This window comes from Phlebotomus papatasi, chromosome 3, assembly GCF_024763615.1.
Source record: "Phlebotomus papatasi isolate M1 chromosome 3, Ppap_2.1, whole genome shotgun sequence".
NCBI lineage: Eukaryota > Metazoa > Arthropoda > Insecta > Diptera > Psychodidae > Phlebotomus > Phlebotomus papatasi.
Window position 1 is genome coordinate 56,458,445 of NC_077224.1, and position 27,770 is coordinate 56,486,214.

General features: G+C 33.3%; 1 protein-coding gene across 2 annotated transcripts; it reads left to right on the forward strand.

The window, feature by feature from the left end:
* The first annotated feature begins 5,296 nt into the window (after positions 1–5,296).
* Positions 5,297–26,497, forward strand: LOC129806916 (protein dissatisfaction). 2 transcript variants are annotated; one of them, XM_055855771.1, is made up of 6 exons: positions 5,297–5,627; positions 18,225–18,467; positions 21,432–21,943; positions 25,005–25,232; positions 25,740–25,962; positions 26,014–26,497. In XM_055855771.1, the coding sequence occupies exons 1-6, from the start codon at positions 5,618–5,620 to the stop codon at positions 26,307–26,309; spliced, it is 1,512 nt and encodes a 503-aa protein (XP_055711746.1). In that variant the 5' UTR covers positions 5,297–5,617; the 3' UTR covers positions 26,310–26,497. The 2 variants fall into 2 exon arrangements, with proteins under 2 accessions (XP_055711746.1, XP_055711747.1); XM_055855772.1 differs by having other exon boundaries at positions 5,320–5,627; positions 26,047–26,497.
* The last annotated feature ends 1,273 nt before the right edge of the window (positions 26,498–27,770 follow it).

A 27,770-nucleotide genomic window follows, 5' to 3' on the forward strand; every position in this document is an offset into this window, starting at 1 on the left:
CTGCAGGGTAAAATTAACTTTTAAAGATTCAGGGAGATCACCTCCTTCCGGGCGCGTCAGTGGTGTTTCTCTTCTCAGGGACACAAAAAACACACAGAATTCTTTGCCAAAGCTTTCGACGCTGCAGTGCGCCTTCCTCAGTGGTCTCAAAATGTGATATTGTCTCTGAAAATTGTCTTAAAAATATCTCCACTACTCCTATTAAGAGTACACAGGGAATTTTGGGATATCTCTGCGGAGCACTTCACTGGACATTGGTCAGAGGCCAACAGTTGGCCTTTCATTTGAATTTTATTGCGGTTAAACAATTAGTTTTTTGAAGAAAATTGTTCTTATTAAATTTATTCACTCGTAATTAATAATTATTTGTCGCCAAAAAAATAAAATTAGTACAGTGATTAGTGATAAATTTTTACACGAGTGAAGCTTCAGTATCGAGAGTAATTTGCTAAGTTCCTCCAAAGCCATTATTGTGCCAAGAAATCTCCTGTTTATATGACTTCACACAGATTTTCAACAAGATGTATGGGAGTCGCTTCATGAGCCTTTTCCCTACAAATCTTTCTTCTGGCTTTGGGGATCCTTCTGAATAACAGATAAGTGACTTATAAAACATTTTAAGTCACACATTTTTCGAAGTCATTCACAATTAAAAATCTCGCGGCAATATTTAAAATTGAGCAAATTTCTTGCAAAATGTGTCCTGGCTGTGAGAATTTTCAAGTAAATTCTAGAAATGTTATGATGCTCAATTGGCTAAATTGAATTTAAATTTAAATTGTGAAAATCTAGTGTGATAGCACCGTAAGAAAGAATACACTCTAGTGGAGTAATACGATGAGTTAGATATTACTATTCGTATTAATTGTTTTCTGAATCGTATTAACCCTTTAAGAACGAGAAGGTCAAAAATTGAGGGTCAGAAAAAATCTTTTTTCTAACTTTTTAGAGCAAAATACAGCATTTAGAATGACGTAGGAAAAATTTCATTTCTGGGTCACGGGTGACCCAGTCGTCCTTAAAGAGTTAATTGTTTTCTAAATCGTATTACAGGTAATTCGAGCAATTTTTCATGCAATCAATCAATCTCAGGTACCATAAGCTTACCTGGGGTGGTCATTTTGTCAGGTCAACAAAAGAAAAAGAAAGTTCATTAAAATCGGTTAATAAACATTAGAGATAGAGTCCAGTCTATTGCGGTATAGTAAGGGTCGGGTTGGGGTACAGTGCGAGGGGTGGGGGTGATAGAAACGGATTAACCCTATCGGCAGAAAGATTTCGATCACAGATACAAAACACAAAAGTTTCACTCAGATAATTTTCATTTATAGCTCGGATCAGGGTAGAGGTAGGGCAAAGTTTTCAGTTTATCAATTTCCCTAATAAAACGCTTAAATATCTTTCTAATTACGTAAAAAAGTTGCGCGGGACGACTTACATCCTTAACAAAAATATTCTTCTTGAAAAAAGAGCTAAGGTCACTCAAGGTCATAAGGGTCAATGGACCCTTAACAAGTTTTTATTCTTTTTATTAATCATATTATTAAGACCTAACAACACTATCATCTTGTAAAATAAGAATAATTTGGTCCTGAATTTAATTTATTTGATTACAATTTCATTGACAATCTTTACCTTATTCGTCCCTGTGATCTTATGTGATTCTAGCTCTTTTTTAAGAAGAATATTTTACTGAAAGAGACAAGTTGTCCCAATATTGAAGGATATTTAAGGATTTATAAAGAAAACTGTATAATTTCGGGGAAAATTAGGAGATAGGGAGATGGTTTGTTCTAGGAAAAATTTTCTTAATTTAAATTTTGTAGATATTGCACATTGCACCGCGTCTTAAACAAATTTGCTCGTAGTTCTTGTATTATTTTGGCGAGCATAATGAAATATGTATTTTTAGATAGCTTTTAATGCACGATTTCAAAATATATCAGACTGATAAGTCAATTCTCTTTAGGAAAAAACTTGCCAATAGTTTTCTGTGCCTCTATGCAAAAACGTATGGAAAAATGAAATGCCGAGATACTCCTGTTTGATACCAACATCATAGGATGTAGAATTTTTAAGATATTGTGGAAGGTTGAACTTAAAGGCTTGAAGCTCGTTGATAGACTGATCGTTTATTGAGTACTTATGCTTAATGACATGAATATGCATTGATATAGTATGTTTATGCGACACCTCCCCCCAAAAGGAGAAAAAAAATTATAATTTAACATGATTTTTTTTACATTTTGTCTTTTCTATTTTTTTTATTTTATTATTTTTTATATATCGACCACTCAGAATATAAGTCGAACATCTCTATTTTTTACAAAAATCGTTTTATTCGCTTTTTGGATATTTCTTTATATCCTATACCTTCCCTGTGAATATTATACTTGAAAGATAATTATTTTCAAAGTTATAGAGATTTTAAATCTCAAAAATCCTATACTCTGCATGTAAAATCTCAGCTTCAAATCGCTCTCCTGTAAAATTTGCCTACTGCGAGTTGTTCGCTTCTTATTCTTAGTGGTCGATATGTTCTTTAATATGTAATCCCAGTGTAAAACTTAATTATGAAAATGGTTAAGAATATTGTTATGAACTATTTTTTCTTTATTTTTTTTTCTATATTTCTAATTTTACTGTTAACACCTAATCTTTCTGTAATTATGTAGGACCCTCGTAAAATATGTCTAGTTTCAATTAAGCAAGTTTTTTTAGTTTTTCGTTAATAAATTTAAAAAATATATATATGAAGAATTAAAAGTATGTTTTATGGGCATTTTTATAGTGCTTAGTTGAAAGTTATAAATTAAGTACTTAGTGAAAATACTTTTCATGTCCTTAGTACTAACTCTACAAACTACTTAATTAAGGACTTTTACAAAGACCCAAGCAAAGACCTTAATTAAGTGCGTAGTGTTAAAGCAGAGTCATGCTATATAGTTTCTCTATTCGCTACAAATTGCTGACGTTTGTCTCATTTTTTTATTTTTTTTAAATATTTGTACATTCTTCAACTTCTTAAAATTAAGTCATTGAGTTCAGAAAATATTAAACAAACTTAATAAGTACTTAATATTAATGTATTAGTCGGATTTAGGGCAGAATCACATTGACAGTAAAATGCTCACCGTATTTCGTTAATTTACGCATTTTCAATGCAAATTCTTACGGAAATTCTCGATTACCGTATTACCTTATATCATACTCGGTGGCCCTAGGTGAAAATAATATAAGAAAATTTAAGAAATAAAACGAAAATGCAATAAACGGTGAGCAAAAAACTGTTCGAATTATTTCTCTTATAGTTTTTTTTACTCGCCGTTTATTGAATTTTCGTTTTATTTCTTCAATTTTCTTGTATTATTTCCACCTAGTGCCACCGAGTATGAGATAAGGTAATACGGTAAGCGAGTATTTGCTTAAGAATTGCAATGAAAATGCGTAAATTAACGAAATACGGTGAGGCTACGGCGAGAACTTTATTGTCAATGTGATTCTGCCCATATATCGAATGCTTGATTTTGTACAATTCTAGGTAAATTTATAATAGCTTTATGCTTTTATTCAATGGTCATCTAATGCCTGCTTAAGCACTTATAACTAAAATAGCATAGATCTTATATCTTAAAATCAAGTGATGATGTGTAAATTTTCTCAAATTAAAAGTTAGATAATCAAGTGGAATCAATCTAAATTGACATTCAAAAAATAAATCATGTTTTCTGCAATTATCACATTTAACGATTAAATTAATTGAATAATGAGGGGAAGGGTGGAAGAAGGCTTTTTTCTGGCCACCCAAAATGGCAAAAGAAAAACAGCGAGCAGAAGTGAACAGTTGGAGAAAATCCCTGGAGGTTTTTCCTGACACTTTTGTGTGTAAGAAGGGGATTCTCAGCATCCCATTTTGGCCTCTTTTTTTTTGCCTTTCTCTCTCTCTATTGATGCTCCCGGCTGCCTAATTATCATGTAGCATGAAAATTGCTTTGGTGTATCGTCAAACAAACAAAAAGACCATGTTTTTCAACCTTCTCACCATCCGCAACACTCATTTTTCACTCACTCAGGGTGAAAGATTTTGGGTGGGCGAACAACATTTGGTCTGATTCTCATATAAATACCAAATATTTTAATCATTCACTTCTCTGCTATCAAGCCCACCTCTGAACACGGTAATTTGGGATGGTTCGGAGGGGGTGGGGGGTGGAGGATGTTTCATGAAACCACAATGTGGAAATCCTTGCTTTCATCTGGGTGAGTGAGTGAATGGAGCTATCAGGTCAGGGAAATTTGCAAGGAGCCAGTTCTCATATCGAAATCCCTGTCATTTTCTCAACATTTCATTGTGGAAATGTCTTTTGAGCTTTGGAGTAATACTACGGAAATTTACTAAATTGTTACTATTTTAGTGCAGAAGTGGTTCTTCGAAGCTTGAATAAGTCCTAATAATTCTCTAATAATATCCTTTTATCTATTTTGATAAATAAGGATTGTTTGGTAATGTAATAGGACTGACATATGAATATGGATTTTCTGGGTGATCCTGGTGAAAAGATTGAAATGAGGCATACAAACTAGCAAAAAGCTAAAATATGCAAACGCAAAAAGTCACAAAACGTATCGTCAACAAACAAACACCACCAATAAGTGGAACTTTCGGGTGTGTAGCAACTGGGACTCCGCCCCATCTCGACTTACTGGTGCTTTGACTGGCTAATATGACCGCAGTTTGGCAACAATACGTCGACGGTGTGGAAAAGGCAACTTCGGGATGTCATCCAGACATTTCGACTCCCACACTCCTGCGCACATCGCAGAGTCACAATCATGGAGACGAGAGCTATCTCCTAGAGTGGGATGTGATAGCTGAAAGTCTTGGTGAATATCTGAAACTATATGGTTATTTTTTTTTCAAAAAAAAATTCCTTAGATATTGGAAAAGAGAGAAACTGTTAGAAAACTTCCTAAAGACTTCTTGGGCAGGATAACTGAAAAAATTCACAGGATTCCCTGGGATTTTTGTTAACTGAGTAAAGAAAATGTGCCAGAATGAAAATTCTGCTTGACGCATGAACCCGAAGGGTGGAGAAGCTAAAATTCCACGAAGTCGCTTCATCATCGATTTACTATTCCAAATGTCCTAATGTCTTCTCCGCTTCGACTTCACTCCGCCCAAACCACATCCTGCGTTATCCTGCCATCCAGAAGCCACGCCCTGTAAGACACAATGTCATATTTAGATGATCAGTCTCCGATAGGGGTGTCCGTTTTTGACTACCTTACTCTTCTGGGCGGAAGTCAATTTACCAAAACTCAAAACACCATCAAATTTCACTCTCACCAGTCTTGCCTTGGCATTTCTCCATCTCACAATCATCCACCTGACTAGAAGAGTCCTTCAGAACACCCAAAAAGCTCAATATACCCAGAGTAAATTTATTTAAAATAGCACATAGTAAGGAATTAATTTTCTACTTCAAGTTACTCATTTGCTTCATCCTGACCACAAAAAAAAACGAAGTGACTCTAAAAAGTGTGTGCATCTGTGAAATGTGAACTAGAGCTTTTTTTCCGGATTATGGTGGAAGTGACTGTAGTGAATTGAGGAGAAATGGGAACAGGTAATAAAAGATCGCTCCCTAAAATAAAAATATCAACCACATCTAAAAGCCTATCCATGTCTATATCCCTTTTTTAACATTATCCCACCCTGAGGAAAAAAAATTCAGCGTATTTTTAAATAATTAATTCTCCCGTGTGGAACACAAATTCCCGGATTTTCTCCGCCAAGTGCTACGTGTGTTACAAAATGTCCCGTGTTGATTTTAAATGCAAAAATGTGCAATAGTGCATGACGGTGTAAGCTGAGGATTACGGGGTTGAGTGGAGGGATTATAGCTGGAGGCCAGAGGATATAATTTCATGGGTGGCATCAGTCTGTGAAAATCACCCAAATGAGATTTAAAGCGTGTTGAACTGGACATAATCGTGTGTTTAAGGTCACAGGGAGTGAGATAATACAAGCGAAAAGCTACACTCACAATCTTTTAATGCGAAATGCAAAAATTGGGAATTCAATTTATTTTTTTCCCTACTAATTTCCGACTTTTATCTATTCCTTCCTGATAAAAATAGATTTTTGGTGTTGATAATTCTCGTAGTGTATCAAAAGTCCGTTTCAAATATTTCAAAGGTTTCTAGCCATTTGAAATTATACGGTTTGAGCAGACATTACGCTTCTGTTCTTGTTTGGATATCCTTTTTATAATATCCAGAGAGACTTTTAAAATTCAAAGAAGAGCTTTTTTTAAATTAGTGTTGCTTGCAAAATTGAGTGTCTCTTGCGTATCTCAAAACTAATACTCCCTCCGTTCCGAAATAAGTCGTACGTTTGGGAAAAAATCTTGTTCCGAAATAAGTCATACGTTTGGGAAAAATTGGAATTAATGGAAAGTTTGTTGGTAAATGTTTTATGTATCAACAATTATCTCTTGTAAAGAACTATTGCTAATGTTCAGTACTAAAATTGGGGTCCAGTCTTGATGGTATCTTGAGGAATGAATGTCTTAAAAATGTCTTATTTTTGGCGTTTTATTTTCAATCTAACATAGATGCAGAATGGTGAGAGATACAGACTTGGGACGTTCGGGGGACCCCCCCATAAGTTGACCCTGGGAACATTAATATGTTATTTATTTTGCCCCCACTCCTTCCCTTTCCCTTCAAAATCATGTTTTTTGGGATTGCTCGAAAACACGTCGTGCGATTTCTTTTTTTCAATTCAGAATATGTTTTAGAGAAACATATAAAGTGTCCCAGGGTCAATTTTTGGGGGGTCCTCTGAAGGTCCCAAATCCCTATTTCTCACCATTTTGCATCCAGATATTCGAACACATAAAAAATGGATATTCTTTTTATTGCTCATTCTGCAAAATTTGAGCAATAAAAAATGTCATATCGGTAATAACTGTTGAGTTCTACTTGTGCATACTAAAAATTTAGAACAAATTCTATCCTGTAATGTTAATCACAGTCCATTTTTTAGTAATTAACTATCTACCGGAGCTCTTTGAAAAAAACGCGAAAAATGGACAACTTAAACATATCGAATCCTCAACATACCATCGTGATAGGATCCTCATATTATCCCTGAACATGGAGGATAGTTCATACACAAGATATTTGCCAATAACAAAAACATTCTCTGAAACCATTCCTTAATCCCTAATTTTTCCCCAAACGTACGACTTATTTCGGAACGGAGGGAGTAACAATTTATTCAAGTGGTAGAACAGTTACGATAATATAGAATAACACTTGAAAATAAAAACATCCTTTTAAATTTCTGATAATTGAGAAAATTAGGTTTAATCAGGGCGATGACATTATCTCAGAAAAATGCCACCAGTTTTAGTGTAAATTTTTCCCTGTTTTCGCACACATTTCACGATATATTTCCAAAATTGCGTAGGTTGCCAATTTGAGGTTTTTGGTTGCCTATTCTATATTAAATTAACTTTAATTTTGTATTTATATTATTTTCTAATTCATTCTACATGACAGAAAACAGCTAATAGACTCAAAAGATTTTTCGGCACGCTAAAAATGGAAAACATAGGATACGTCATGCCCCTGAGTTTAATATTGATTTTTAAAGTTTTTTCTTCTTTTTGCAATTCAGATTTTGAATGAATTTTTAGTATATTTCACTAAGATTTCTTCACTAAGATTTCACTTAGATTCCTAAGTTAAATCGTTTCTTTGATGATCAAATCGAAAACATCAAAGTATAATTTTGTAGAGGAATGCTTTAGATGGCTTAGTGGTAAACTGATGGGAATGTAATCTAATCATTATTTTGATTATAATTTCGATAAGTCGTCTCTTGGCTTGAGTCGTAGGTCTGTCCAGTACAGAAGATTTTGAAGCTTTGTAAGACGGAAGTTTCGTACTAGTAATAATATGTACCACTTTATTTTTCCCGTTTCTTAATTAATCTGACCAGAGACAATTAGATTTTAATATAGCTAGTCCCATATCACACATTTCCTGAAAAGAAGACTTAACAAGAAATGTCTTAAACAAACCTTCCCATAGCTTATCCCATTTGAATCTATCGGATCTATCGCACATGATATTAATCACAAACTAGACGATTTTGGATACCATAGGTGTGACTTTATGCGCTGCACAAGGCTACGATTAATGTCCTGAAACGACTAAGGTCGTACATAATAGCCAATTCCAGTTCTGACACACTAAAAATGTGGTTTAGCGTTTATTGAAATTCGTAATTTTGCATTTCCACTAAAATACGTATATATACACTATCGTTCAAAACCTTAAATACACCCTTCGTAAGTTTAAATACACCTGGTTTGGACCGCGAAAACGCTGTAATATCCAGTTTTATTGACTGAAATAGTCTCATATAATAAACATAAGAACAATTTTAAACAAGATTTGAGAAAATACATGGGCTAAAAAATTTATAATTTGAGGATTAGTCAAAAATTAGCTTTTTGGACCAAAAATGCAAAAGTAGCCCCACATTCTAAAACTAATCTAATCTTTTAATAATCATTTAATATAAGCTAAATACTATTAGTAAATATTATTAAGAGTCAGAAAAACTGAAAATAATGCCGAGGGAATATTTCTGATATGGATTGTGATCGGTTTCCGGTGTGATCTGTTCTGAAAGGGGTTTTTTCTTTGAATATTAAAATTTTCAGGCCAAATTCTACTTTTTCATATATTTTTATTATTTTTCAAATTGCTTCTTATTATTGTTGCATTTTCTTTTGTTTTACTTTATTATTTTATTTAAAAAAACATGAATAAAATCATCAAATTCAGTTGTCCTTGAAGAATTTGCCTTTAGCTTTGATAAGTGCCTCACAGATTCGGGGAATCCTGTTGATCAATTTTTCCAAAATGTCAGAAGGAACTCTGCCCACATATCCTGAAGTGTTTCCACCAAGATTGGAACTGATATTGGCGCCAAAAATGTCACTGTTTTTTTTTAATTTGTAGAGGTAGGAATCAATATGACAAAAAAGGCATATTGATTGATTTATAAATAAAGTATAAATCGGTCATCACGGTCATCGGACTTCACCAATTTCTGAAAAAAATCTTGAAAACGCCAGTTATACAGTAAACAAGGGTTTGAAAAATCTAAAATTACAGAAAATTTTCAGTAGGGGGAAGTGGGGCACCTTTAAAATTGGGATTTTTCACTTATTTTTAAATATAATTAAGTCTTATCATCATATAATTTAGCTTCTCAATCTGTTTGTGCAACTAAATTATATCACGATAAGGCTCAATTTTACTTAAAAATAGGTGAAAAATCCCAATTTCAAAAGGTCCCCGCTTCCCCCTACAAACTTCTTGATATAAAACCGGATTCTGAAAGTACGCAAAATTTTCTATATTTAATTCTGATTTAATCGAAAAATCGAAAAATCCTTAGTCATAAAATATTGCTGGTGTGTGATTATTAACAAACATTAATTCAATTATATCAATAAATACGTAAAATTTTTACAGAATATGAAAAACTCTTTATGTTCTCATTTATCAAAATTTACATGATTATTTTACTGCTCATAATTAGTTGAGATTCTTTACATTTTTTTATTATTGATCAAATTTAGCTCTTCACTTCTCATTTGTACGGTAACTTAAGAAAAAAAAATTGTTTGCACCATTTAGTCTGATTTACAACAATTCACTTTGTCTTGAATCATTTTAAAATAAAATTAACTTGAGTAAAAGGAATGAAATCTTAGAAAAAATTCAACGAAATGGACAATTAGAGCACTTAAAGAGTTAGTGAACCACCTTAAAAAATCTAAGCGATATTGAGTAGTCTAAATTCATGTAATTTCCATTGTTCTTGGATATCTTAAGAAATTTTTACAACAAATACAACTTAAAATCAAAAGAACTTTTGTCTTAAGGACCAGAGTGGAATAGTGTTCTGTGATTAAAATAAACACTCAAAATAATTATAGTCATTCGAGGAGAGATGTAACACCTTTTTTATATTAAATATTGCGGATACGTTTTGAATGCGAGACAAAGACGAATCTCACTGGTTTATCATTTGAAGTTGAAGACTCTGAATTTAAGATACCAATATTAGAAATGTCTAAATGAAAATAGTCACTTCGAAAAATAGGACTTAAAAAAAGTTGCATTTTGGGGCACTCAAAAAAACTGCGTGTGAGATGGAACACCCCTCTAATTTTAGCAAAATATTTATAGTTTATTTTATTAATTTAGAATAGGAGGGAAATGATTTTAGTCATGAACATTATTTTATTGAAATTATTGGAGTTTATTTTATTTTTTCAGTATAAATGATTTATTTTGTGAAATATGTGGCTCATATACTTCGATGGCAATTTCGCTGAGTGTATCAAGTCAGTTTTACCAGAAATTTAGGGAAAATAATTTCTAAGATTTACTTGAAAAGATTTTGGAGAAAATTGACCAAAATTCACACTGGAAGTGTTGCCAAAACTATTAAGTTCCATCTCTCCTCAACCCCCAAATACGCGTATTCTTATGGCGAAATGTTGAAGGGCACAAATAGTTCAAATGAGATGGAGATCGTACATAGGGTGTAGGCAGGAGGCGAAGTGGTCCATCTCTCCCACTGTTCCAACTCTCCTCGAATGACTATATAGTTATATAGCATAATATATGTGCCCTATTAACAAAGGTGTGCACAATTATTGGATATTATTTGAGCAAATACTGTTTTATGTGAAAAGTAACTTTAGTTTTCGTTCTAAAGCTCCTAGAGCCTGTTCTGTATTATTCTTGTAAGACTAAAAAACATTTTTTAAGAATTAATTCGTGTCAAATCATAGATAAAGGTGGGGCTACATTGTACTGGACTTTAACGTAATGTAATTTAGGTCTACATAACAATTGTGGCACTAAATAAAATAAATATATTGCCCAAGTTTAAGAATATACGAAAGAATCGTATAAGGCAAAGTGCCTTAAAGTTGACAGGTGCTCAATTTTTGAATGTTTTTATGGTCAATTTCTATGAAATTGTCACTGATTCGTATTATTTATTTAGCAATTGATCTTAATGTTACGCTTAATAACTATAGAAAATGTAAATAAATTGAATAAATAGCTACCGATTCTGATGAGGAACCTGTCAACTTGAGGGCATTTTACCTTATCAATGTAGCCCCGCACCTCAAAATAGCCCCACTTCCCCCTGGAACACTTTTTTTCTGTTTTGAAACAGTAGCTGATCGACAAAAAATTATACTTGATACAGTGGAGTAGGGTAAATGCCCTAATTCAAAACCATTTCCAGACGCTTTAACTCTGACAGAAGATTCAACACATTAAGTTCATATTTTTCTGAAGAGAATTACATAAATTTGCTCCTTAATGGCCTCTATACACTAGAGGAATTTATGTCCATATTGAAACAAATTTCCTATTCTTGTGTAGGAAAAACTCTTCAATATTGACATAATTTTCTCTAGTGTGTAGAGGACATAGCTCTTCTAGAATGTTACTATTTAGTGAAAATTCTTTCGATATAAGACTTCTTAAATACAAGAAAAATACGCGAGCGTAAAATGCTTCTATTAGAAATATATTAATCCAATTGGAGACAAGGGAATGTTTGTAATTGGAGACAAACAGTGTAAGTGAAACTGCGACGAAAGGTTTCCACAACCTTGTTGAGTTGCTCTTGAGTGCAGGATTTGTTCTTATTCCTGGTCTATAAGGGAGACAATAAGAAAATCTCTCTAAAAAAAATCATATTTCCGGGGTTTTTATTGAAGCATTTGCAAAGACTTCAGAAAAAACCCTTTTTGTTCACGAAATAGGTAATTATTTCATTTGAAAACTTCACGTACCGTTAACAATAAAGATTAGCACCTAATTTAACTAAAATTAGCCAGAAATATGACATAAATGTTAAACAAAACGAATAAACAACAGTCACCTCATTGTGTTTTTCACTGGAAAACATGGTCGATCGATGAAAAATTCGATGGTGAAAGGTATACTTTTAATTTTTTAAATAATGAAACTGTGGTATAGAATATATATAAATATAATAATTAGTACACCGAGAAAAATGGAATTTATTTAAATTGAATATTTTGTATTTAATGTTAAAAATTCTGGGTAAATATTCGAATCAATTGACTTTTCTTTCAATACAAACGAAATAATTTTGATTTTGAAAGTAATCACAATAATTTCAAATATTTGTGCATTCATACGGAGAATAAATAATTTTTCTTTTAGCGTGAATGTTTAAATATTTGAAATAAATACCTCAGCTTTTGAATCAAAGATAATATATGTTAAAAATAACAATTATACATTGAAAATGAAAAACTACACATTTATATTAAATGTGCAACGTTGTGTTGTCAAAAATAAAATTTTACTTTTGATTTAAAAGTACTGTTTTATGAAATCAAATGCAACAAGCATTTATTTAATGGGTCAAATTTAATATTGACATTTTTGTTTACGTCTTAATATTATCTGTATTTATTTCAAATGAAAAAGACTTTTTAAACAATTGTTTCAAAATTTTATTTCAAATGATTTTTTTTTCTATCTAAACATTAAATGACCAGGTATTAAATTGAATTGTGAGAAACTTTTCTGTATAAAATATGCATTTCATTTAAATGTAAAAATGAAATAACTTTGAGTAAATATTTGATACGAATGGTTTTTGTCGTTAAATATAAATAACAGTGGTTTTTACATTTACTGCAGTCGTCATAATTTGAAAAATTATTCATTTGAATTAGGGTGAAAATTAAATTCCTTTCATCATAAATATCAATACGTTTTAAGTGAATAACTACTTATTCTAATCGAATACAATATGTAAAAATAATTACATTTTATTATTTAAACTTAAACTTTAGCCAAATGAAACAACATGTCATTTGCAACTAATTTCACATTTTCGTAAAAACCCTCTTTTTCTCATAAGTTCGTAAAACTACAGCTAGGGGTGCTATAATTAAAAAGAAAACTTTCCAATTTTCTAAGTTAATTAGCTCCGGCTCTATAGCACGGATCGGGCTGAAATTTTGGTAGAGGGAGCGGATTGAGCTAAAAATTCTTCATGAATCTCTCTTAAACATGCCTAAGAAACTTACTTATGTTATAAAGAATAAGGTAAATACCAATTATTAAAGCATTCTTATTGATTAGGTTTTTTAAATTTTCATTTTAAAAAAATTGAATGAATTTCGCTCTAAATCATCCAAAAATTTAATATTTGGCTGGCGTACACGCACGAACGCAAATGCACGAGGGTCAGTGTATTGTGTTCTTCAAATGACGTGATTTGCATAAAATAAATAATATTACTTTCTATATGCATTGATTATAACAATTAATAATTTGAATGAAATTTATATTTATTTAGAATGAAAAACCAATCAAATCTAATACTATTTTTTGAATCAATAGCATAAGTATTTGAAAAAAAGGAAACTACATTCAGATCTATGACTGATTCCATCAGTACGGAAAACATTAAAACGAGTCAGTCTTGAAGAAGCCGCTGAGTTGAAAAGTTGTCACACAAATTATTTCCAATCTATTTGAAAATGAAAAAAAAAACTAAAAAATGGTTACAGTGGATAAGTAAACTTATAAAGTTGCAAAAATCATCAAGTGATCGACAAAGAAATTTGATAAAGTGTTGGAAATCGTTAGATTGGGTAAGTAAAAAAATGTTTGCCAGAAAAGTATTAACCATATTCGGTAAATTAAATTAAATTTATTTCTTCTTTTAAGCTAAAATGGAATGTCAAACTTTTTATTATTTTATTTAAATTTAAAATTCGTCGTAAGAATTTTTTATTATTTAATATTTTACTAACGATTTGTAATTTTCGATATTGTTCAAGTTCAATCGATCATCCTGATTGCAAGTCATTGTTGATTGGAAACGTCCGTGAGCAGAAGCTGGAAAATTATCACCATATCTGTTTTATCGAACTACTTTTCTTCAAAAATTCCATCTAGGAGAGACCTAAATAGTATCAAGGTAAGAAAATTGATTTTTTTTGTAATGCAATAAGAATTACATAATTTGTGAAAGTTAGCATTGATCTTTACAAAGAAATATTGGACCTCGCATAATTTTTTTATTATAAAAATGTTAATTATATCAACTTATTTATGTTGAATATGTATTTTCAATTATCGCTTTGGAAAATATCATACTGGAAAAGTTTTTAATTTCATTTTTATTTTTATTCTTTCTTTTATCAATCGTGGTAACCGTTGAACCGTTCACTGGGAAAAGGACAATCATTGTCTTTTCCATGGAATTGGAAAAGTGATTCGCAGATAGCAGCAGAACTCAGAGCAAACAGTAAAGGACGTAAATCTGCAAAACACAACTTAGAAAAGTGAGCGCTGTAATAAAAGTAGACGAGGAGCACTACCACTGATCAAGTAAGTTACATTGAATTATTAAAAATTATTAACCGCCATTGGTGAAAAATAAATACTGTAGCCCTACAATTATTACCTGGAATTATAATTATCACCAGAATAAAAAACGAAATTCTACTAAAGTTTTGAGAAAACAAGATTCTATAATCAAAATTAATTTTTTATGATTAACATAAAAGGACATCATATTATACGTATAAGTTTTTTCGAGACTTATTGTTGGGTTCTTTTAAAGATTATAGTAAGGCCATGTAACTCCGACGATTGCAAAACTCGGATGCCGCGACCGATTTAACTCCGATACATCCAGTTAAAATATAATTTATATTTTTATTTCTGTAATTAATTACTGCAGTATCATAATATAACTATTCTACTTTAAGAAAAACCAAAAATTATATTTTTATCGGTTTAATAAGTGGGTAAAAGAAATATTTTTTAAGCTCGGGTCAGCTGGGTTGTGTACTAAAAATTTAATTTCTGAGAAAATTTTGCTGTTGACAGCTCGTCGCTGGAAAAAGTTTAGTGTTTTTTCTATATAATAAAACATTATTTGCAATCAAAATTATTAATAAAAGTTAGTGTAGTTATTGATCTACAAGGTGAGTAAGAGTTTATTGATAATATATTAATAATTCATACAGAAATAAGTGATTTTTGTGAATGTTTACATTTCGATGCATGTCGGATGCGATGAAAGTCAATGTTTTGGTTCAGAATTTGCATTGTTCAGGACTCTTTTTCTGTTTCAGATGCCAAAGGGAACAAAAGAAAAGACCTATAAGGACAAGCCCGACTCTAAGGAAGGTATTAGGAATGCCTTGCAGTGTGTACGAGATGGTTCTACCATAGCATATGCATCCAAAACATTTAATGTCCCAAGAACAACACTGCACAACAAATTGACCGGCAAATACCCAGAGGAGTGCCCCAATGGCAGGCCAACAATTCTTTCAAAAGAACAGGAAAAAGAACTTGTCAAATGAATCCTGGGATGTGCGGATGGCTGGCATCCCATCGGGAAGGAACAAGTTCCGGACAGCGTTAAACTCATCTGTGAGGTCTACAAAATTCCAAACCATTTTACAGCTGGAAGACCCGGAGACGTTTGGCTCAGGAATTTTCTTAAGCGTCATCCAGAGCTCAGCATGCGCAAGCCAAAATCATTCTCATTGGAAAGAGCTACTATTACTGCTGAAGACCTCACGGAATGGTTTCAGAATTGTCTTGGATATTTCACAGAACACAACCTTCTGAGCATTTCACCAGACCGTGTTTTTAATTGCGACGAAAGTGCCTTCTTTTTGACACCGGAAGATGGAAATGTCCTGTCCAGGAGAGGTTCACGTGTAGTTCCATCTCTTAAAAATTCAGGACCGAAGCAATGTATCACAGTACTCTTCATGGTGTCAGCTACTGGCGAACTTGCTCCTCCAATGGCTGTTCATAAAACTGACATTACTCCAAAATTGCCATTCACAACGCAGAAATGGAAAATGGGAACGTCACCACAGAGTGGCTGGATGGATGGGCCCGATGGGCCACTTTTCTATGCTGGTCTTTATTTCCCAAAAAATGTTTTCCAACATTCAGAGGAGTCCATTATCAATAACCAGCACGATCAGGCCACCGACAATAATCCTTCAAATGATCCAGTCATCCCTGGAAACCAACTCTCTGTAACTTCTGAGACTCAACCGATCTTCGACACACTAAAACAATGCTATTTCTGGCCAGGAGAAATTCCAAAACGTCGTCAGAAGAAGAGGGTCAAAGCCAGCAATGTGAAACACCAGTATATTGTATCTTCCGAGGAAATTATCGCGGAACAGGAGGAAAAATTGAGGCAGGATTTACAAAAAAAGAAAGAAATTGCTGAACGGAAGTTGACCAGAGAGAGGAACAAAAAAATAAGGGCAGAAGAAAAGGAGATAAAACTAAAGGAGAAAAACATGGTAAAGGAAAAGGCTCAAATGCCAATTGAAGCTGAAAAGAAAAAACGTGGAAGGAAGTCAGCCAAGAAAACCGAGGAAAAATTAAAGAATTGAGTGCAATCTTAAAATAAATAAAAATATATATAATTAAATAATAAATTAATGAAATAAATTGATGGAATAAAACTCTAAAAAAATGTTTTTGAAATAATATTTTCTCATTTTTATGCATTAAACTTTTCCTTAAAATGAGCATCCGAGTTTGATCGAATTCAACGGAGTTACATAAAAGCGTCGCAGTAACATTCTTGCGCATATATTAATATTATCGTAATTTTATTAATTTTCATCAATATTATTGCTAAAATTCTATTTCTATTATGATTCTAAATTAAACAAAGAATAATTCTATTGATTTGGAATGGGGAAAAAATATTTCATCAGTCCAAAAACAAGCATTAAAGTCGCACTCTATGAAAAGTATCCGGATTACCTCTCTTTACTATATGGGATAGGACAATAATTATTTCCACCACTCTATTTTCAATAGTTATTTCCGCTATTTCAATAGATACCATATAGATTCAGATTTTTAATTCCATTTAATTTTATTTTCTGTCTTTCAGATTTCATTATGTCATCGTTTATCTTTACGGGGCAAAAGACAATCAGTCTTTTGAAGTATCTTATTTCTTCTGAAACTGGTAAACACTATTGGGAGAAAGCAGAAGAGCATACATCCAAAAGCTGAGAAGAAGACTTCACGAAACTACTAGAAAGTCGTGCAACACCCCATAGAAATTAATGTAATACAATTTTATTGTGAATACACATTATTTATGTCAAATAAATTTATTTTTGAAATCATAGCAAGAGTTTTTTAAATATACCCTGGTACTGTTATATCTACCCGAGGATATTATTTGAATTAATGTGGACGAATATCAAAGCAAACATATTTGCCATTGAATCTATGGTAAAGAACATTTAAATATACCAAGGAAATTTTTAATTTTACCCATTGTGTATTTAAATTAATGGTAACTCGTAGTTAAAACAAATATTTCTACTATTGAAACTATGGTAGTGTTACCCAGAAATTTTTGATTCTACCCATGAAAGTGTTTAAAATCCACTTTAGAAATAAAGTGCAAATGTATTTGATTTAAAAGACATGTTTTCTTTTCAAATACAGTGCCATTCAAAATAAATACAAATATATTTGTTGTGGCTATGATTACTGCCTTTCAGATCAAATGTAAAAATATTTGAAGTAAAAGTCGTCTGTATTCAAATCAAATAAAACATTAGAAACAAATGTATTCTACCATTGGGGCCAAAATACCCATAATTTCATTTGATTTTACCCAGAAAAACATTAATACTACCCATAAAATTTTTCTCGGTGTACTGTATTTATCACGAAAATAATGACGTTTCCATTTGGAGTAGCGAAAAATTTCCATTTGGAGCAGGTTTTGAATTAGCTTAATTTACCCTACGTGTCATCTGAATCAATAAAACTTTTGTACTTGTGACAAAGAAGAGCAAACATTTTAACAAGAAAAGTGCGATTTGTAGTGCAGCGAATTCCTATAAGAAGCTTTTAAAATTGAATAATTTGCTGGAGAACTTTTTTAAATAAACTTAATTTTCTACTCTAAACTGTTATAAGAAGTTAGAAGTATATTACTAATATAAGTTTTATAAAAGTTAAAACATTGAAAGGCTTAAATTTTCCGAAATAAGAATTTTTGAGGTGTTATTGAGTTTTCCATCTGTTTTCAGGAGATCGATTGTTAGATATTCCTTGCAAAGTCTGTGGTGACCGGAGTAGTGGTAAGCACTACGGTATATACAGTTGCGATGGTTGTTCAGGCTTCTTTAAGAGGAGCATCCACAGAAATCGAATTTACACGTGCAAAGCCACAGGAGAGATGAAGGGACGTTGTCCAGTCGACAAGACACATCGAAATCAATGTCGGGCCTGCCGTCTAGCTAAATGCTTTCAATCATCGATGAACAAGGATGGTGAGTAGTCAAAATAAGAAAAAAGACGAAGAATTTTCCCCCTCACACCGAAACCCTTTTTTTGATCCAACGGAAATTGAATGGTCTGAGGAGAATTTGGGAGTTGAATTAAAAATGAAGAAGCCAAGTTCTTAGAACAGTGAGAAGCACTTAGCGTGATAATTTCCTCAAAAGTAATATCCCACATTAGAAGATGGGATTTTGCAGTGGTGAAAAAGGAAGAGGAGGCGCGCACACATGAAGCACCCGAATGTATTATTCACGCAAATACAATCATGTTAAACATTTGGTGCAGATCTCACGCCATCATTAAATTAATCTCTTCTTAGTTTCCTTGTGAATTGTAACATTCTGTGTGTTGTTACCCAATTTATTCTTCGGGAAAAATCGCCCTAGAGAAAACTTGCACAATAGTTGGTGGTGGGTTCAAAAATATCGACACTCGGGAAAAGATTCAGGATTTGAGATTTTCCGGAAGGAAGTACAACTTTTCGATTATGAATACTATAATATAGTATTTTTTATATCGAAATGGTTGGAATTATAAGCGTAGTAGAAAAAATTTATGTCCATATTAAAGTAAATTCCATACGCGCTAAAAATTAGACCTTAATTAAAAATTTAATTAATGAATTAATTAAACATAATAGTCTGACATAATTGATAAACCTTTGAAAATAGATGGAATTGCTAAAAATCGATACATAAATGCGAAAATCCTGAAAAACTAAAAAAAAAATAGAAATCAAAATAGGGCGTCGTTTGAACAATTAAGACCGACTTATGAGAGTAGGGGTCACTAGAGCATCCTAATTCGATATCTTACACCGTTTAGTCTGTTTGATAATGCAGATTAATAATGTTACGTGTAATTCTTAATATGCCACATTCGCAAAATTACTTCAAAATATTATATAACCCATTGAAGGGTTAAAAATATGTAGAATAGGGGAGACTGGGGCAAAAAGTCACAAAAAGGATATTTAATTTTTTTTAAAAGCTACCCGTGTGCTCCAGAAATTTCTAATTAGCGCAGTTTTATAGGAAATTTACCGCTCTACAACTTTGTGAAAGTTATTTTCTTCTATTTTGTAAGGAAATACATTTATCGAGCTGTTTTCTAAAAGATAATTTTGTGACCATTCTCAAACATGCTGGGGCAAACTGTACCAAGAATGGGATATTATCACAATTTGATTTGCTTTATAACGGGCTTCCCTAAATTTAAAAAAAAACACACACACAGTAAAATTTTATACTTTTTTCACAAACATTGTTCGTAAAATGGTCATTTGACGAACATTTTTTGTACTCTGAAAAAAATGTCTTGTTAAACGAACAAATGTATTTTGCTGAAATTTTGTCAAAAGGATGTTATTTAGCAATTTCACAAAACTTTTTCTTGCATTTTATATGGAAAAACACCCTTTTGACAAACTTTTAACAAGATCCAGTTGGCCGCCGATTTTCCAAAACTTTTCCATATTCCGTTATGGAAGAACATCCTTTTTACAAACTTGTCTTGTTAATTTGACAAAACATTTTTTTCAGAGTACTTTTACAAACATTTGTTCGTAGATGTTCGTAAAATTTTGTCATTTGTTCGTAAATTTTTGTTTGTCTGGCAAAAATTTACGAACAAATGACGAAATTTTACAAACATTTTTCTGTGTGTTTACGAACATTTACGAACAAATGTTTGTAAAAGTACAAAAAATATTCGTCAAGTGATCATGTTACGAACAATGTTTGTGAAAAGTACAAAATTTTAACGAACTTGTTTGTGGGTTATACGATTCACGAGCATTTCGTAAGTCCTCCAAAGGATTTCACAAACATTTACGAACAATTTTACAGAATATTTTTTTCTGTGTAGATAACATATTTTCATAGAAAATTTATTCATCTACACCTTTGTAAAACAGCGTTTTCTCTATCTGAAGAAGAAAAGCTCTTTTTAAGCTAATTTTAGAAAAAAAAACAAACAAAAGACTGCAAGTCGTTGGACCAATGCAAACAACAAGCGGCGAGACATGGTAGTAACGTTTCTTTTCGCCGTGAGACATCAGAAATTGCTTCGGTTTTTCTTACTTTTTGCTCCATACCTTTTGTTACTTTTTACCCCAAGTGGTCATTTTTAATAAAAGGAATTTCTGGAGATAAGAATCTTTGAAAAATTCTAAAATAGATAGCCGCTTCGTATTCAAAGAATTCAAATCATTTAGGAAATATTCACCAGTTCATCAATTTTGAAAATTAAATAGATAAAAAATCATATCTGCTGTAAGGATATTTCAAAACAGGGCTAAAAATCTCAATATTTTTTATTTTCTAAATTCCTTGTTTGAATTCTAAGAAACTTACAACATTGAAGAAAGTCAACGAAAACTATATGTGCACTGAGAGAAATCCGAAAAATTTAAAATAAAATTCCGGAAATGTTAATTTTACCCTGCAGTATTGATCCGAAATCGGTGTAAATATTACCCTTTTTAGGTGTATTGGGGGTTAAAGTTACCCTTTATCATGTTAATTTTACCCTTAAAAAGGTGTAAAATTAACATTAAAAAATGTTGATATATTTTTACACCTAAAAATTTTTAAAGTTATGAGCAAAAAAAGTGAATCGCACCCTCTTTTTTTCTCAGTGTGGAAAAAAATTAAGTTGCTATTTTTTTATCTTTGATGATATTGAATTTTGAAATTTTCGATTTGTGACTTTTTGCCCCAGTCTCCCCTATAGATAGTGTAAAATCGAGAGATTGTAAAGCCCCTCAGTAGAGTTTGAGCAATTTGAAAAAAAAAGTTTAAAAATAAGTTCAGGAAAAAGTGTAAAAAAAAGCTTTTTTCCCTTAGGAGATAAAATAGTCGCGATTTTAATTGATTTTCCTGGCTCCGGTGGCTGAACAATAAAAATGCCTTTGAGTGATATTCTCTCCTCAACCCTCCCAATACATCGTGAAGCGGTTCAACATGAGCGTGGTCCCAGGAAGCCGAAATTGCAGCCAGCATCGCAGCACCATCATATCCAGCAGCACATTCCGATGTCGCTCATGGCAAATGTGTCAGCGTCATTCAATTACTCGTCACATCTGACAAACTCCCAGCCGAGTTTTGCCCAAGCCACTGTTATGCACCCCACGACAAAGCCACCCCCGCCCTTCCCTCCCATTACCCATCACACAATCCATCATGCTCTGCTGCAGCCAACACCAAAGTTGGATACAGCCAAAATGTGCCCCACGTACGGTGACCTGGCCAGCCATGGGCGTGCCAGCGATTTCTTCAGCCACATCAATCACCTCTCACCTTCACCCACGCATACGATCAAGAGTTCACCCAGCATTGATCCCTCGTCGTCTGAGGGCCTGGGAAGTCCACAGCCGGCCGCAGAGACTGCTACCGTGGCGAATCGACTCGCGTCATCAGCCCAGAATGGCCTCCTCGACATCCTCATGAGCTCTGACAAATGCCAGGTACTCACGTCTCTCTTTCTCTTTCCCTATTTCACCCACACCCTGCGATTTTCCCAGTGTTTACATTGAATTTACTTCTCGGTATTCATTCATGTGACCCCTCCATTTTCCGGGTACTCGACCTCATCCTCACCTTGTTTTCCCGCGCACGAGATATTGCATCAGCAGCATTTCTGCGACTTTTCATATGGTCTTACAAAGTTTTATTCATACAAAATGTATTTATGGTCATGCTTTTGGGTCAAGGATTTAAAAAATATTTATTATTTCTAGTAAGCTCGATTGTAGTAGTGATTTAGTTTCATTTTTTACAAGAAAAATGCCTGAAATGCATGATAATCTTCTATTCTAGAGAACTAGAAAAGTTTGTAAAACTAACATCAGAGGCGCTGTAATCTTAAGTATGACTGATTAGATGAAATCAATTTTTTATTAAAACGAGAATTTATCATGAAAACTAAAAATTAATAAATTCAAATTCAATTCAAAATCAATTTTAAATTCATTCCAATTCAAATTAAAGTCAAATTCCTTTCATTTTAATTAAATCTTAATTTTATTATTATTTTAATTTTATGGTGGTACCAAACTTCCAGCTTACGGTTTTGGTTATTTGGTAACGTTTATTTGATAACGGTATTTGGTTTGTTTTCGAAGATCATTACATGTTTTTTCATGGCTTTACTTTCAGTTTTCTTTAATAAATTCTTACAGTAGACTCTCGCTCAATCGACTTTTTTTCAATCGAGCGCAAAATTTTGTTGATGATTTTCACGTTTGATTTTAAAGCATATTTGTTCAAATTCGCTGTATTTCCCCTTGTTTTATCGTGATTCTTAAAATTTGAGCGCTTTTTGTGGAATTTATAATGATTTTGATGCCCAAATCTCTCGATAATTAGGATGACATTTTGCCCCATGTGCCCGATTGAGAGAGAGTCTACTGTATATACAATATAGTCGCTCGATCCAAAAATTGTGATTTTTGTATATTATTTTATTATCCTGGAAAATATTTCTATTAGCAGAAATACACTTTTTGACATTTTCTTCAATACTTTGTATTTTAATGGCGCTGGCACACCTTTTCAGTTGAGTGAAATTCAATCGATTGAAATTTTACTTCTTGATCTTTCAAACTAAAATAAGATATATTTGTCTCTTTCTGTCAAATGAAAATTGGAATTTCAATTTCATTTTCAATTTCAATTTGAATTTTCATTTGACAGAAAGGGACAGCTACATATGATTTCAGTTTGAAAGAGTAGGAGGTAAAATTTCAAGCGATTGAATTTTAGCTCAATTGAAAAGGTGTGCCAGCGCCATAAGATTCGATTTTCACTAAAGTGATTAAAATGAAAAACAAATACCCGTGTTACGTTAACAGAATGATTACTTTACTGGTTTAACAACAATCAAAATATGTATAAGTTCAGTGTCGTAGTGCCAACGTAATTTTAAACTTTAACTGTGATGTTCTTCAGCAATAGCTAGACAACATTTCATGAAGGAGGCCTTCCTGCAAGGAGATTTCTAGACACGCATTATCACTTTTTTCTTATACGGGATAAGGTTGTTAGTCCCATGTTCCGTGGAATTAAGTGATTACTGGATGCAATCCAACACCTTTAACGCCAGAAAAATTCCTGGTGACCTAAAGGGGATTGGGACCTGAGTCATTTGCATCTTAGAGCGAGTACTTTACCACTTGACCCATTAATCTTTTATTTTTCTTTAAAAAAAATGTTATTTCGTCACTTTACTGTTCTCAGGTAAAGTGCCCTCGCTCGACCTAACTCACGTTTAAGACAAATTTTCTGAAAAAAATCATACCGTAATTCTACCAGGCTGTGCTAGACATATTTTGGAAGAATTTTCGGTCTAATGGGTTATAGCAGATAGTAAACGGAAAAATAGACCTTTCTTGATTTTTTCTCTTTAATTCTTCACGACGTTTCAAGGATGGATGTCCTTTTCATCAGGTCTACAAAGCATTTTTAACAATGTTTAGAATTTTTTGATAATTTTGTTACATTTAATTTTTCATTCTTACTTCGAATGCGGAGGAAAAATCACGTACAAGTGGGAAAATCTGCTGCTACACTGCACTTGGACTTTTTTACAATAGATTGAAAAATGAAATATAACAAAATTATCAAAAAAGTCTAAAAATTGTTGAAAATGCTGTCTAGATTGTAGACCTGATAAAGAGGACCTCCATCCTCGAAACATCGTGAAGAATTAAAGAGAAAAAATCAAGAAAGGTCTATTTTTCCGTTCACTATCTGCTGTACTAGACATTTTTTTTTGACAAATTTATTTGGCGCAATAAACACAGTACAAGTGAGTGTTAGTATTATACTTAAAGTCAGTAGTACAAAATTCGGATTTTCGGATAACACGGAATTCCCGATTAGCCAATTAAATAACCTTCAAAGTGCTCTAGGACTGTATTATAAATTACTAAATTATTACGTCCAATTACCAAAGATATCCAGAGTTTCAAATGGTAAAAGAGAGACCCTCAATCATATAACTTTTAAATTCTTTGGATATGACTGAATAACTTATCATCGGACTTATTAAATTTAACTGCAGTTACTAATTTTTGCTACTTGGGTAGTCTCTTGAAAAGTACTCTGTTAGCACAATTTCTGATTCAAGCGACCATATAACGATGAGCAATATATTTTCTTTTCATTTAAATTGCGAATTTGTGTTTAGTTTTTCCTCAATAAAAGTCCCAGATAGAAAAGAGACTTTAAAAAGCTCATTTCAGTTTGGAGATTGAAGAAGAGGTTTCTGGGAATATCACGTTTGTCCACATAAACATGTTTCCCATCACAAAAATGGGTTTATAATAGTTAATTATGCATTCCAAGGCCTTTCAAAAACTATGCATTTCTTAAGATTTGGTAAAATGGGTAAAAATATTTTGCAAAAAACTAAGTAAAAGAGGAAAAAGGCGACTCCAGGACAGTTTCAAAAGGCAAAGCTAGCATTCTGCTAAATGCCCTTTACAGCATTTCTCGTCAACATGCCTCCCCAATGTTTATTTGCAGGAGTTCATCCAGTATCAAGTACATAACACCATCATGTTTCCTCCGCCGCCTCCACCCCTCTCAGCAGGCAGCACTAGCTCTTGCGGGGGTACCATGGATATCCGACTGCCATCGTGGGAGATCCTCCAGGAGACCACGGCTCGCCTTCTCTTCATGGCAGTACGGTGGGTGAGGTGTCTTGTGCCCTTCCAGACACTCTCGAAGGGTGATCAGCAGCTTCTTCTTCAGGTAATGTTCCATTGTCCTGGAAAATTGCCCTTTCTATGCCATTTTGTGCTAGCAGTTATTTTTTTTAACAAATACAGTCGATTTTTCTTCCCTTCAACCATCTGAAGATAAATAATTTTGGGAATTCAATTGAGAAATTTCCCACCTTTTGTGCTGGATTTTCCCTCAATTGAGGAATTCCCTGTCGAAGAATACGATTAATTCTTGGGGAAAATTGTGTGCGCGACTTTTCGACACAAATTTTCCATCTCCTTTTGTATATTTTACACATTAGACACCTCTCCAACTCTCAAAGTTACCCATTTAATGGTAGAAAACACAACAAAATAATCAGATTTGGGTAATTGAAACCCCTCCAGTTGGGGGGACTGAAGGGCTCAATGTGAAAAGGGTAACATAGCGGTGTGCTTTTCAGCAGCTTTAGCGCGATATTGGGTGGTTTTACCGACGGATTTTGTGGGGGGGTGTCTCAAATCTCACGATTTGTTTATCTTTCCCTAAAACCAGGAATCGTGGAAGGAGCTTTTTCTGCTCAATCTCGCACAATGGGGTGTACCCTTTGACTTGGGTGCCCTACTGGAGAGTCCTCATGTACGAGATCGTCTCCCTCAGGATGCTACAACACTCACTGAAATGAAGACAATGCAGGAGATTCTCTGTCGTTTCCGGCAAATTTCACCAGATCCCAGTGAAGTGGGATGTATGAAGGCAGTTATTCTTTTCTCACCAGGTGAGATTCTGTCTTTTGATTTTTGCAAATTTCTCATGGGGATTCATGCAGGATGCCAATTTCCTGGCTTGAAAATCATTGCAGAAACACCCCGTCTCTATGACATTCAGCCCGTTGAGATGCTTCAGGATCAGGCTCAGTGTATCCTATCGGATCATGTTCGCCTGCGATATCCTAGGCAACCAACGCGCTTTGGGCGACTTTTACTGCTTTTGCCCTCCCTGAGGGCCATTAGGGCCTCTACCATTGAGTCACTATTCTTCAAGGACACCATCGGAGCTGTTCCCATTGCCAGACTCCTCACAGACATGTATCAGATGGAAAAGTATGCAGATATCGAAAAGTAAGTGAAATATTTCTTCTCTCAACACTTTTATCCTTTGTTCTGGAAATTCTTATTTGAAAAAAAAAGAACGTGGAGGAAAAAGAGGAAGAGATCCCTTTTTTGTGAAACAGTTGTAGTTTTAATCAAAATGAAAATCAAATAAATTCACTGTCCAAGAGAATAGAATAAAAATAACAGTACGCTGTTAAATTAAGTCTTTGTGGTATTTTTGCAATATATTGTTAGTCCTTTGATTCGACAAAACCCTCGGGAGAATAATCTTAAAAGGTTGGAGGTAATGACAATCATGGGAATACTTTTAATTTTCAGTGAATAAGCTTTTCCAGATTATTTGAATTCCAATTAATAGCTCCAAAGATTAGATAGTGAATTTTATCGTTCCACCTAAAACGATTTTGACTGCTTCTTAAAATGTTTTAAATCACTTCAAATTGCAGTTAAAGTTCTTAAGAATGTCAATAATTGATAATACTTAATAAGGAAATTTGTGGTGAATATTAATTTGTAAAAAGGACTATGTGTAAGCTTGTTTGTTTTCTGAATTGAAATGAATTTCTGGCTTCCAAATTCTTCTCCTGATCTATCATGCTATTTATATGGCGCTGGGGATGTAGTAAAGAAAAATTTAAGACAAAAGTTTAAGTGAAAAAATGAGCAAATATGATTTCGTTAGACGTTTTCATTGCTCGAATTATGCATCCGACCAATCCTACCATGAGGCCAAACAGTAACAGATAAAGACTTTTAACCTTTGCCTGGACCCTGCCATAAACAAACTTAAAGATTAATAATATGCCCTTTACTTTTCTAAGGTTTTTTTTCAAAGATCAAATGTTAAAAAGATTCTAGAGAGTGTATTCTTAAAACCAATTAGTCAAGTTTGATTACATTGCAAAGGTCTTCTAATCCATGATCTAAAATCATCTCTAACCTTATAAACGGATAATTGAATCGTAATCGGAATCCAAATGATTTATTACTGCTCGAACTCTACGGAGAGAGCAGTATATATAATCTCTCAATTTTTTCACCCCCCCAAAATTTCCACCTTCCACCCCCCGGAGACCACTTTTCTTAACAAATCTTCACGTTTCAGACGATTTCTGAGAAATGTCGTCACGCTGTGCGGCCAAACGGTTAGAGATAGAGACTTGGGACTTTCGGGGGACCCCCCCCCATTAAGTCGACCCAAGGATCGTTAACATGCCCCTCATTTTCTCCCCACCCCTCATTTCCCCTCCAAAACTATGTTTTTCATTTTGGATATGTTTTAGAGATTACCCACGCGGACACGTGCCCATATACGAAAGTCCCGTTGAATCAATCCTAATAACGATTTTTCAAGGTCAAAGGTTAAAATGACATTAGAGAGCGCATTTATCCAGCGAATGAGGTCATGTTTTGGCTCGTTGGAAAGGTCTTGGAATTTCCGACAAACCCGAACCCGGTTCCAATCGGTTTT

Coding starts and splice junctions, on each gene's coding strand:
- LOC129806916 (XM_055855771.1), top strand. Junction 18,468..21,431: donor ATCATCGATGAACAAGGATG/GTGAGTAGTCAA, acceptor TACATCGTGAAG/CGGTTCAACATGAGCGTGGT. Junction 25,233..25,739: donor ATCAGCAGCTTCTTCTTCAG/GTAATGTTCCAT, acceptor CCCTAAAACCAG/GAATCGTGGAAGGAGCTTTT.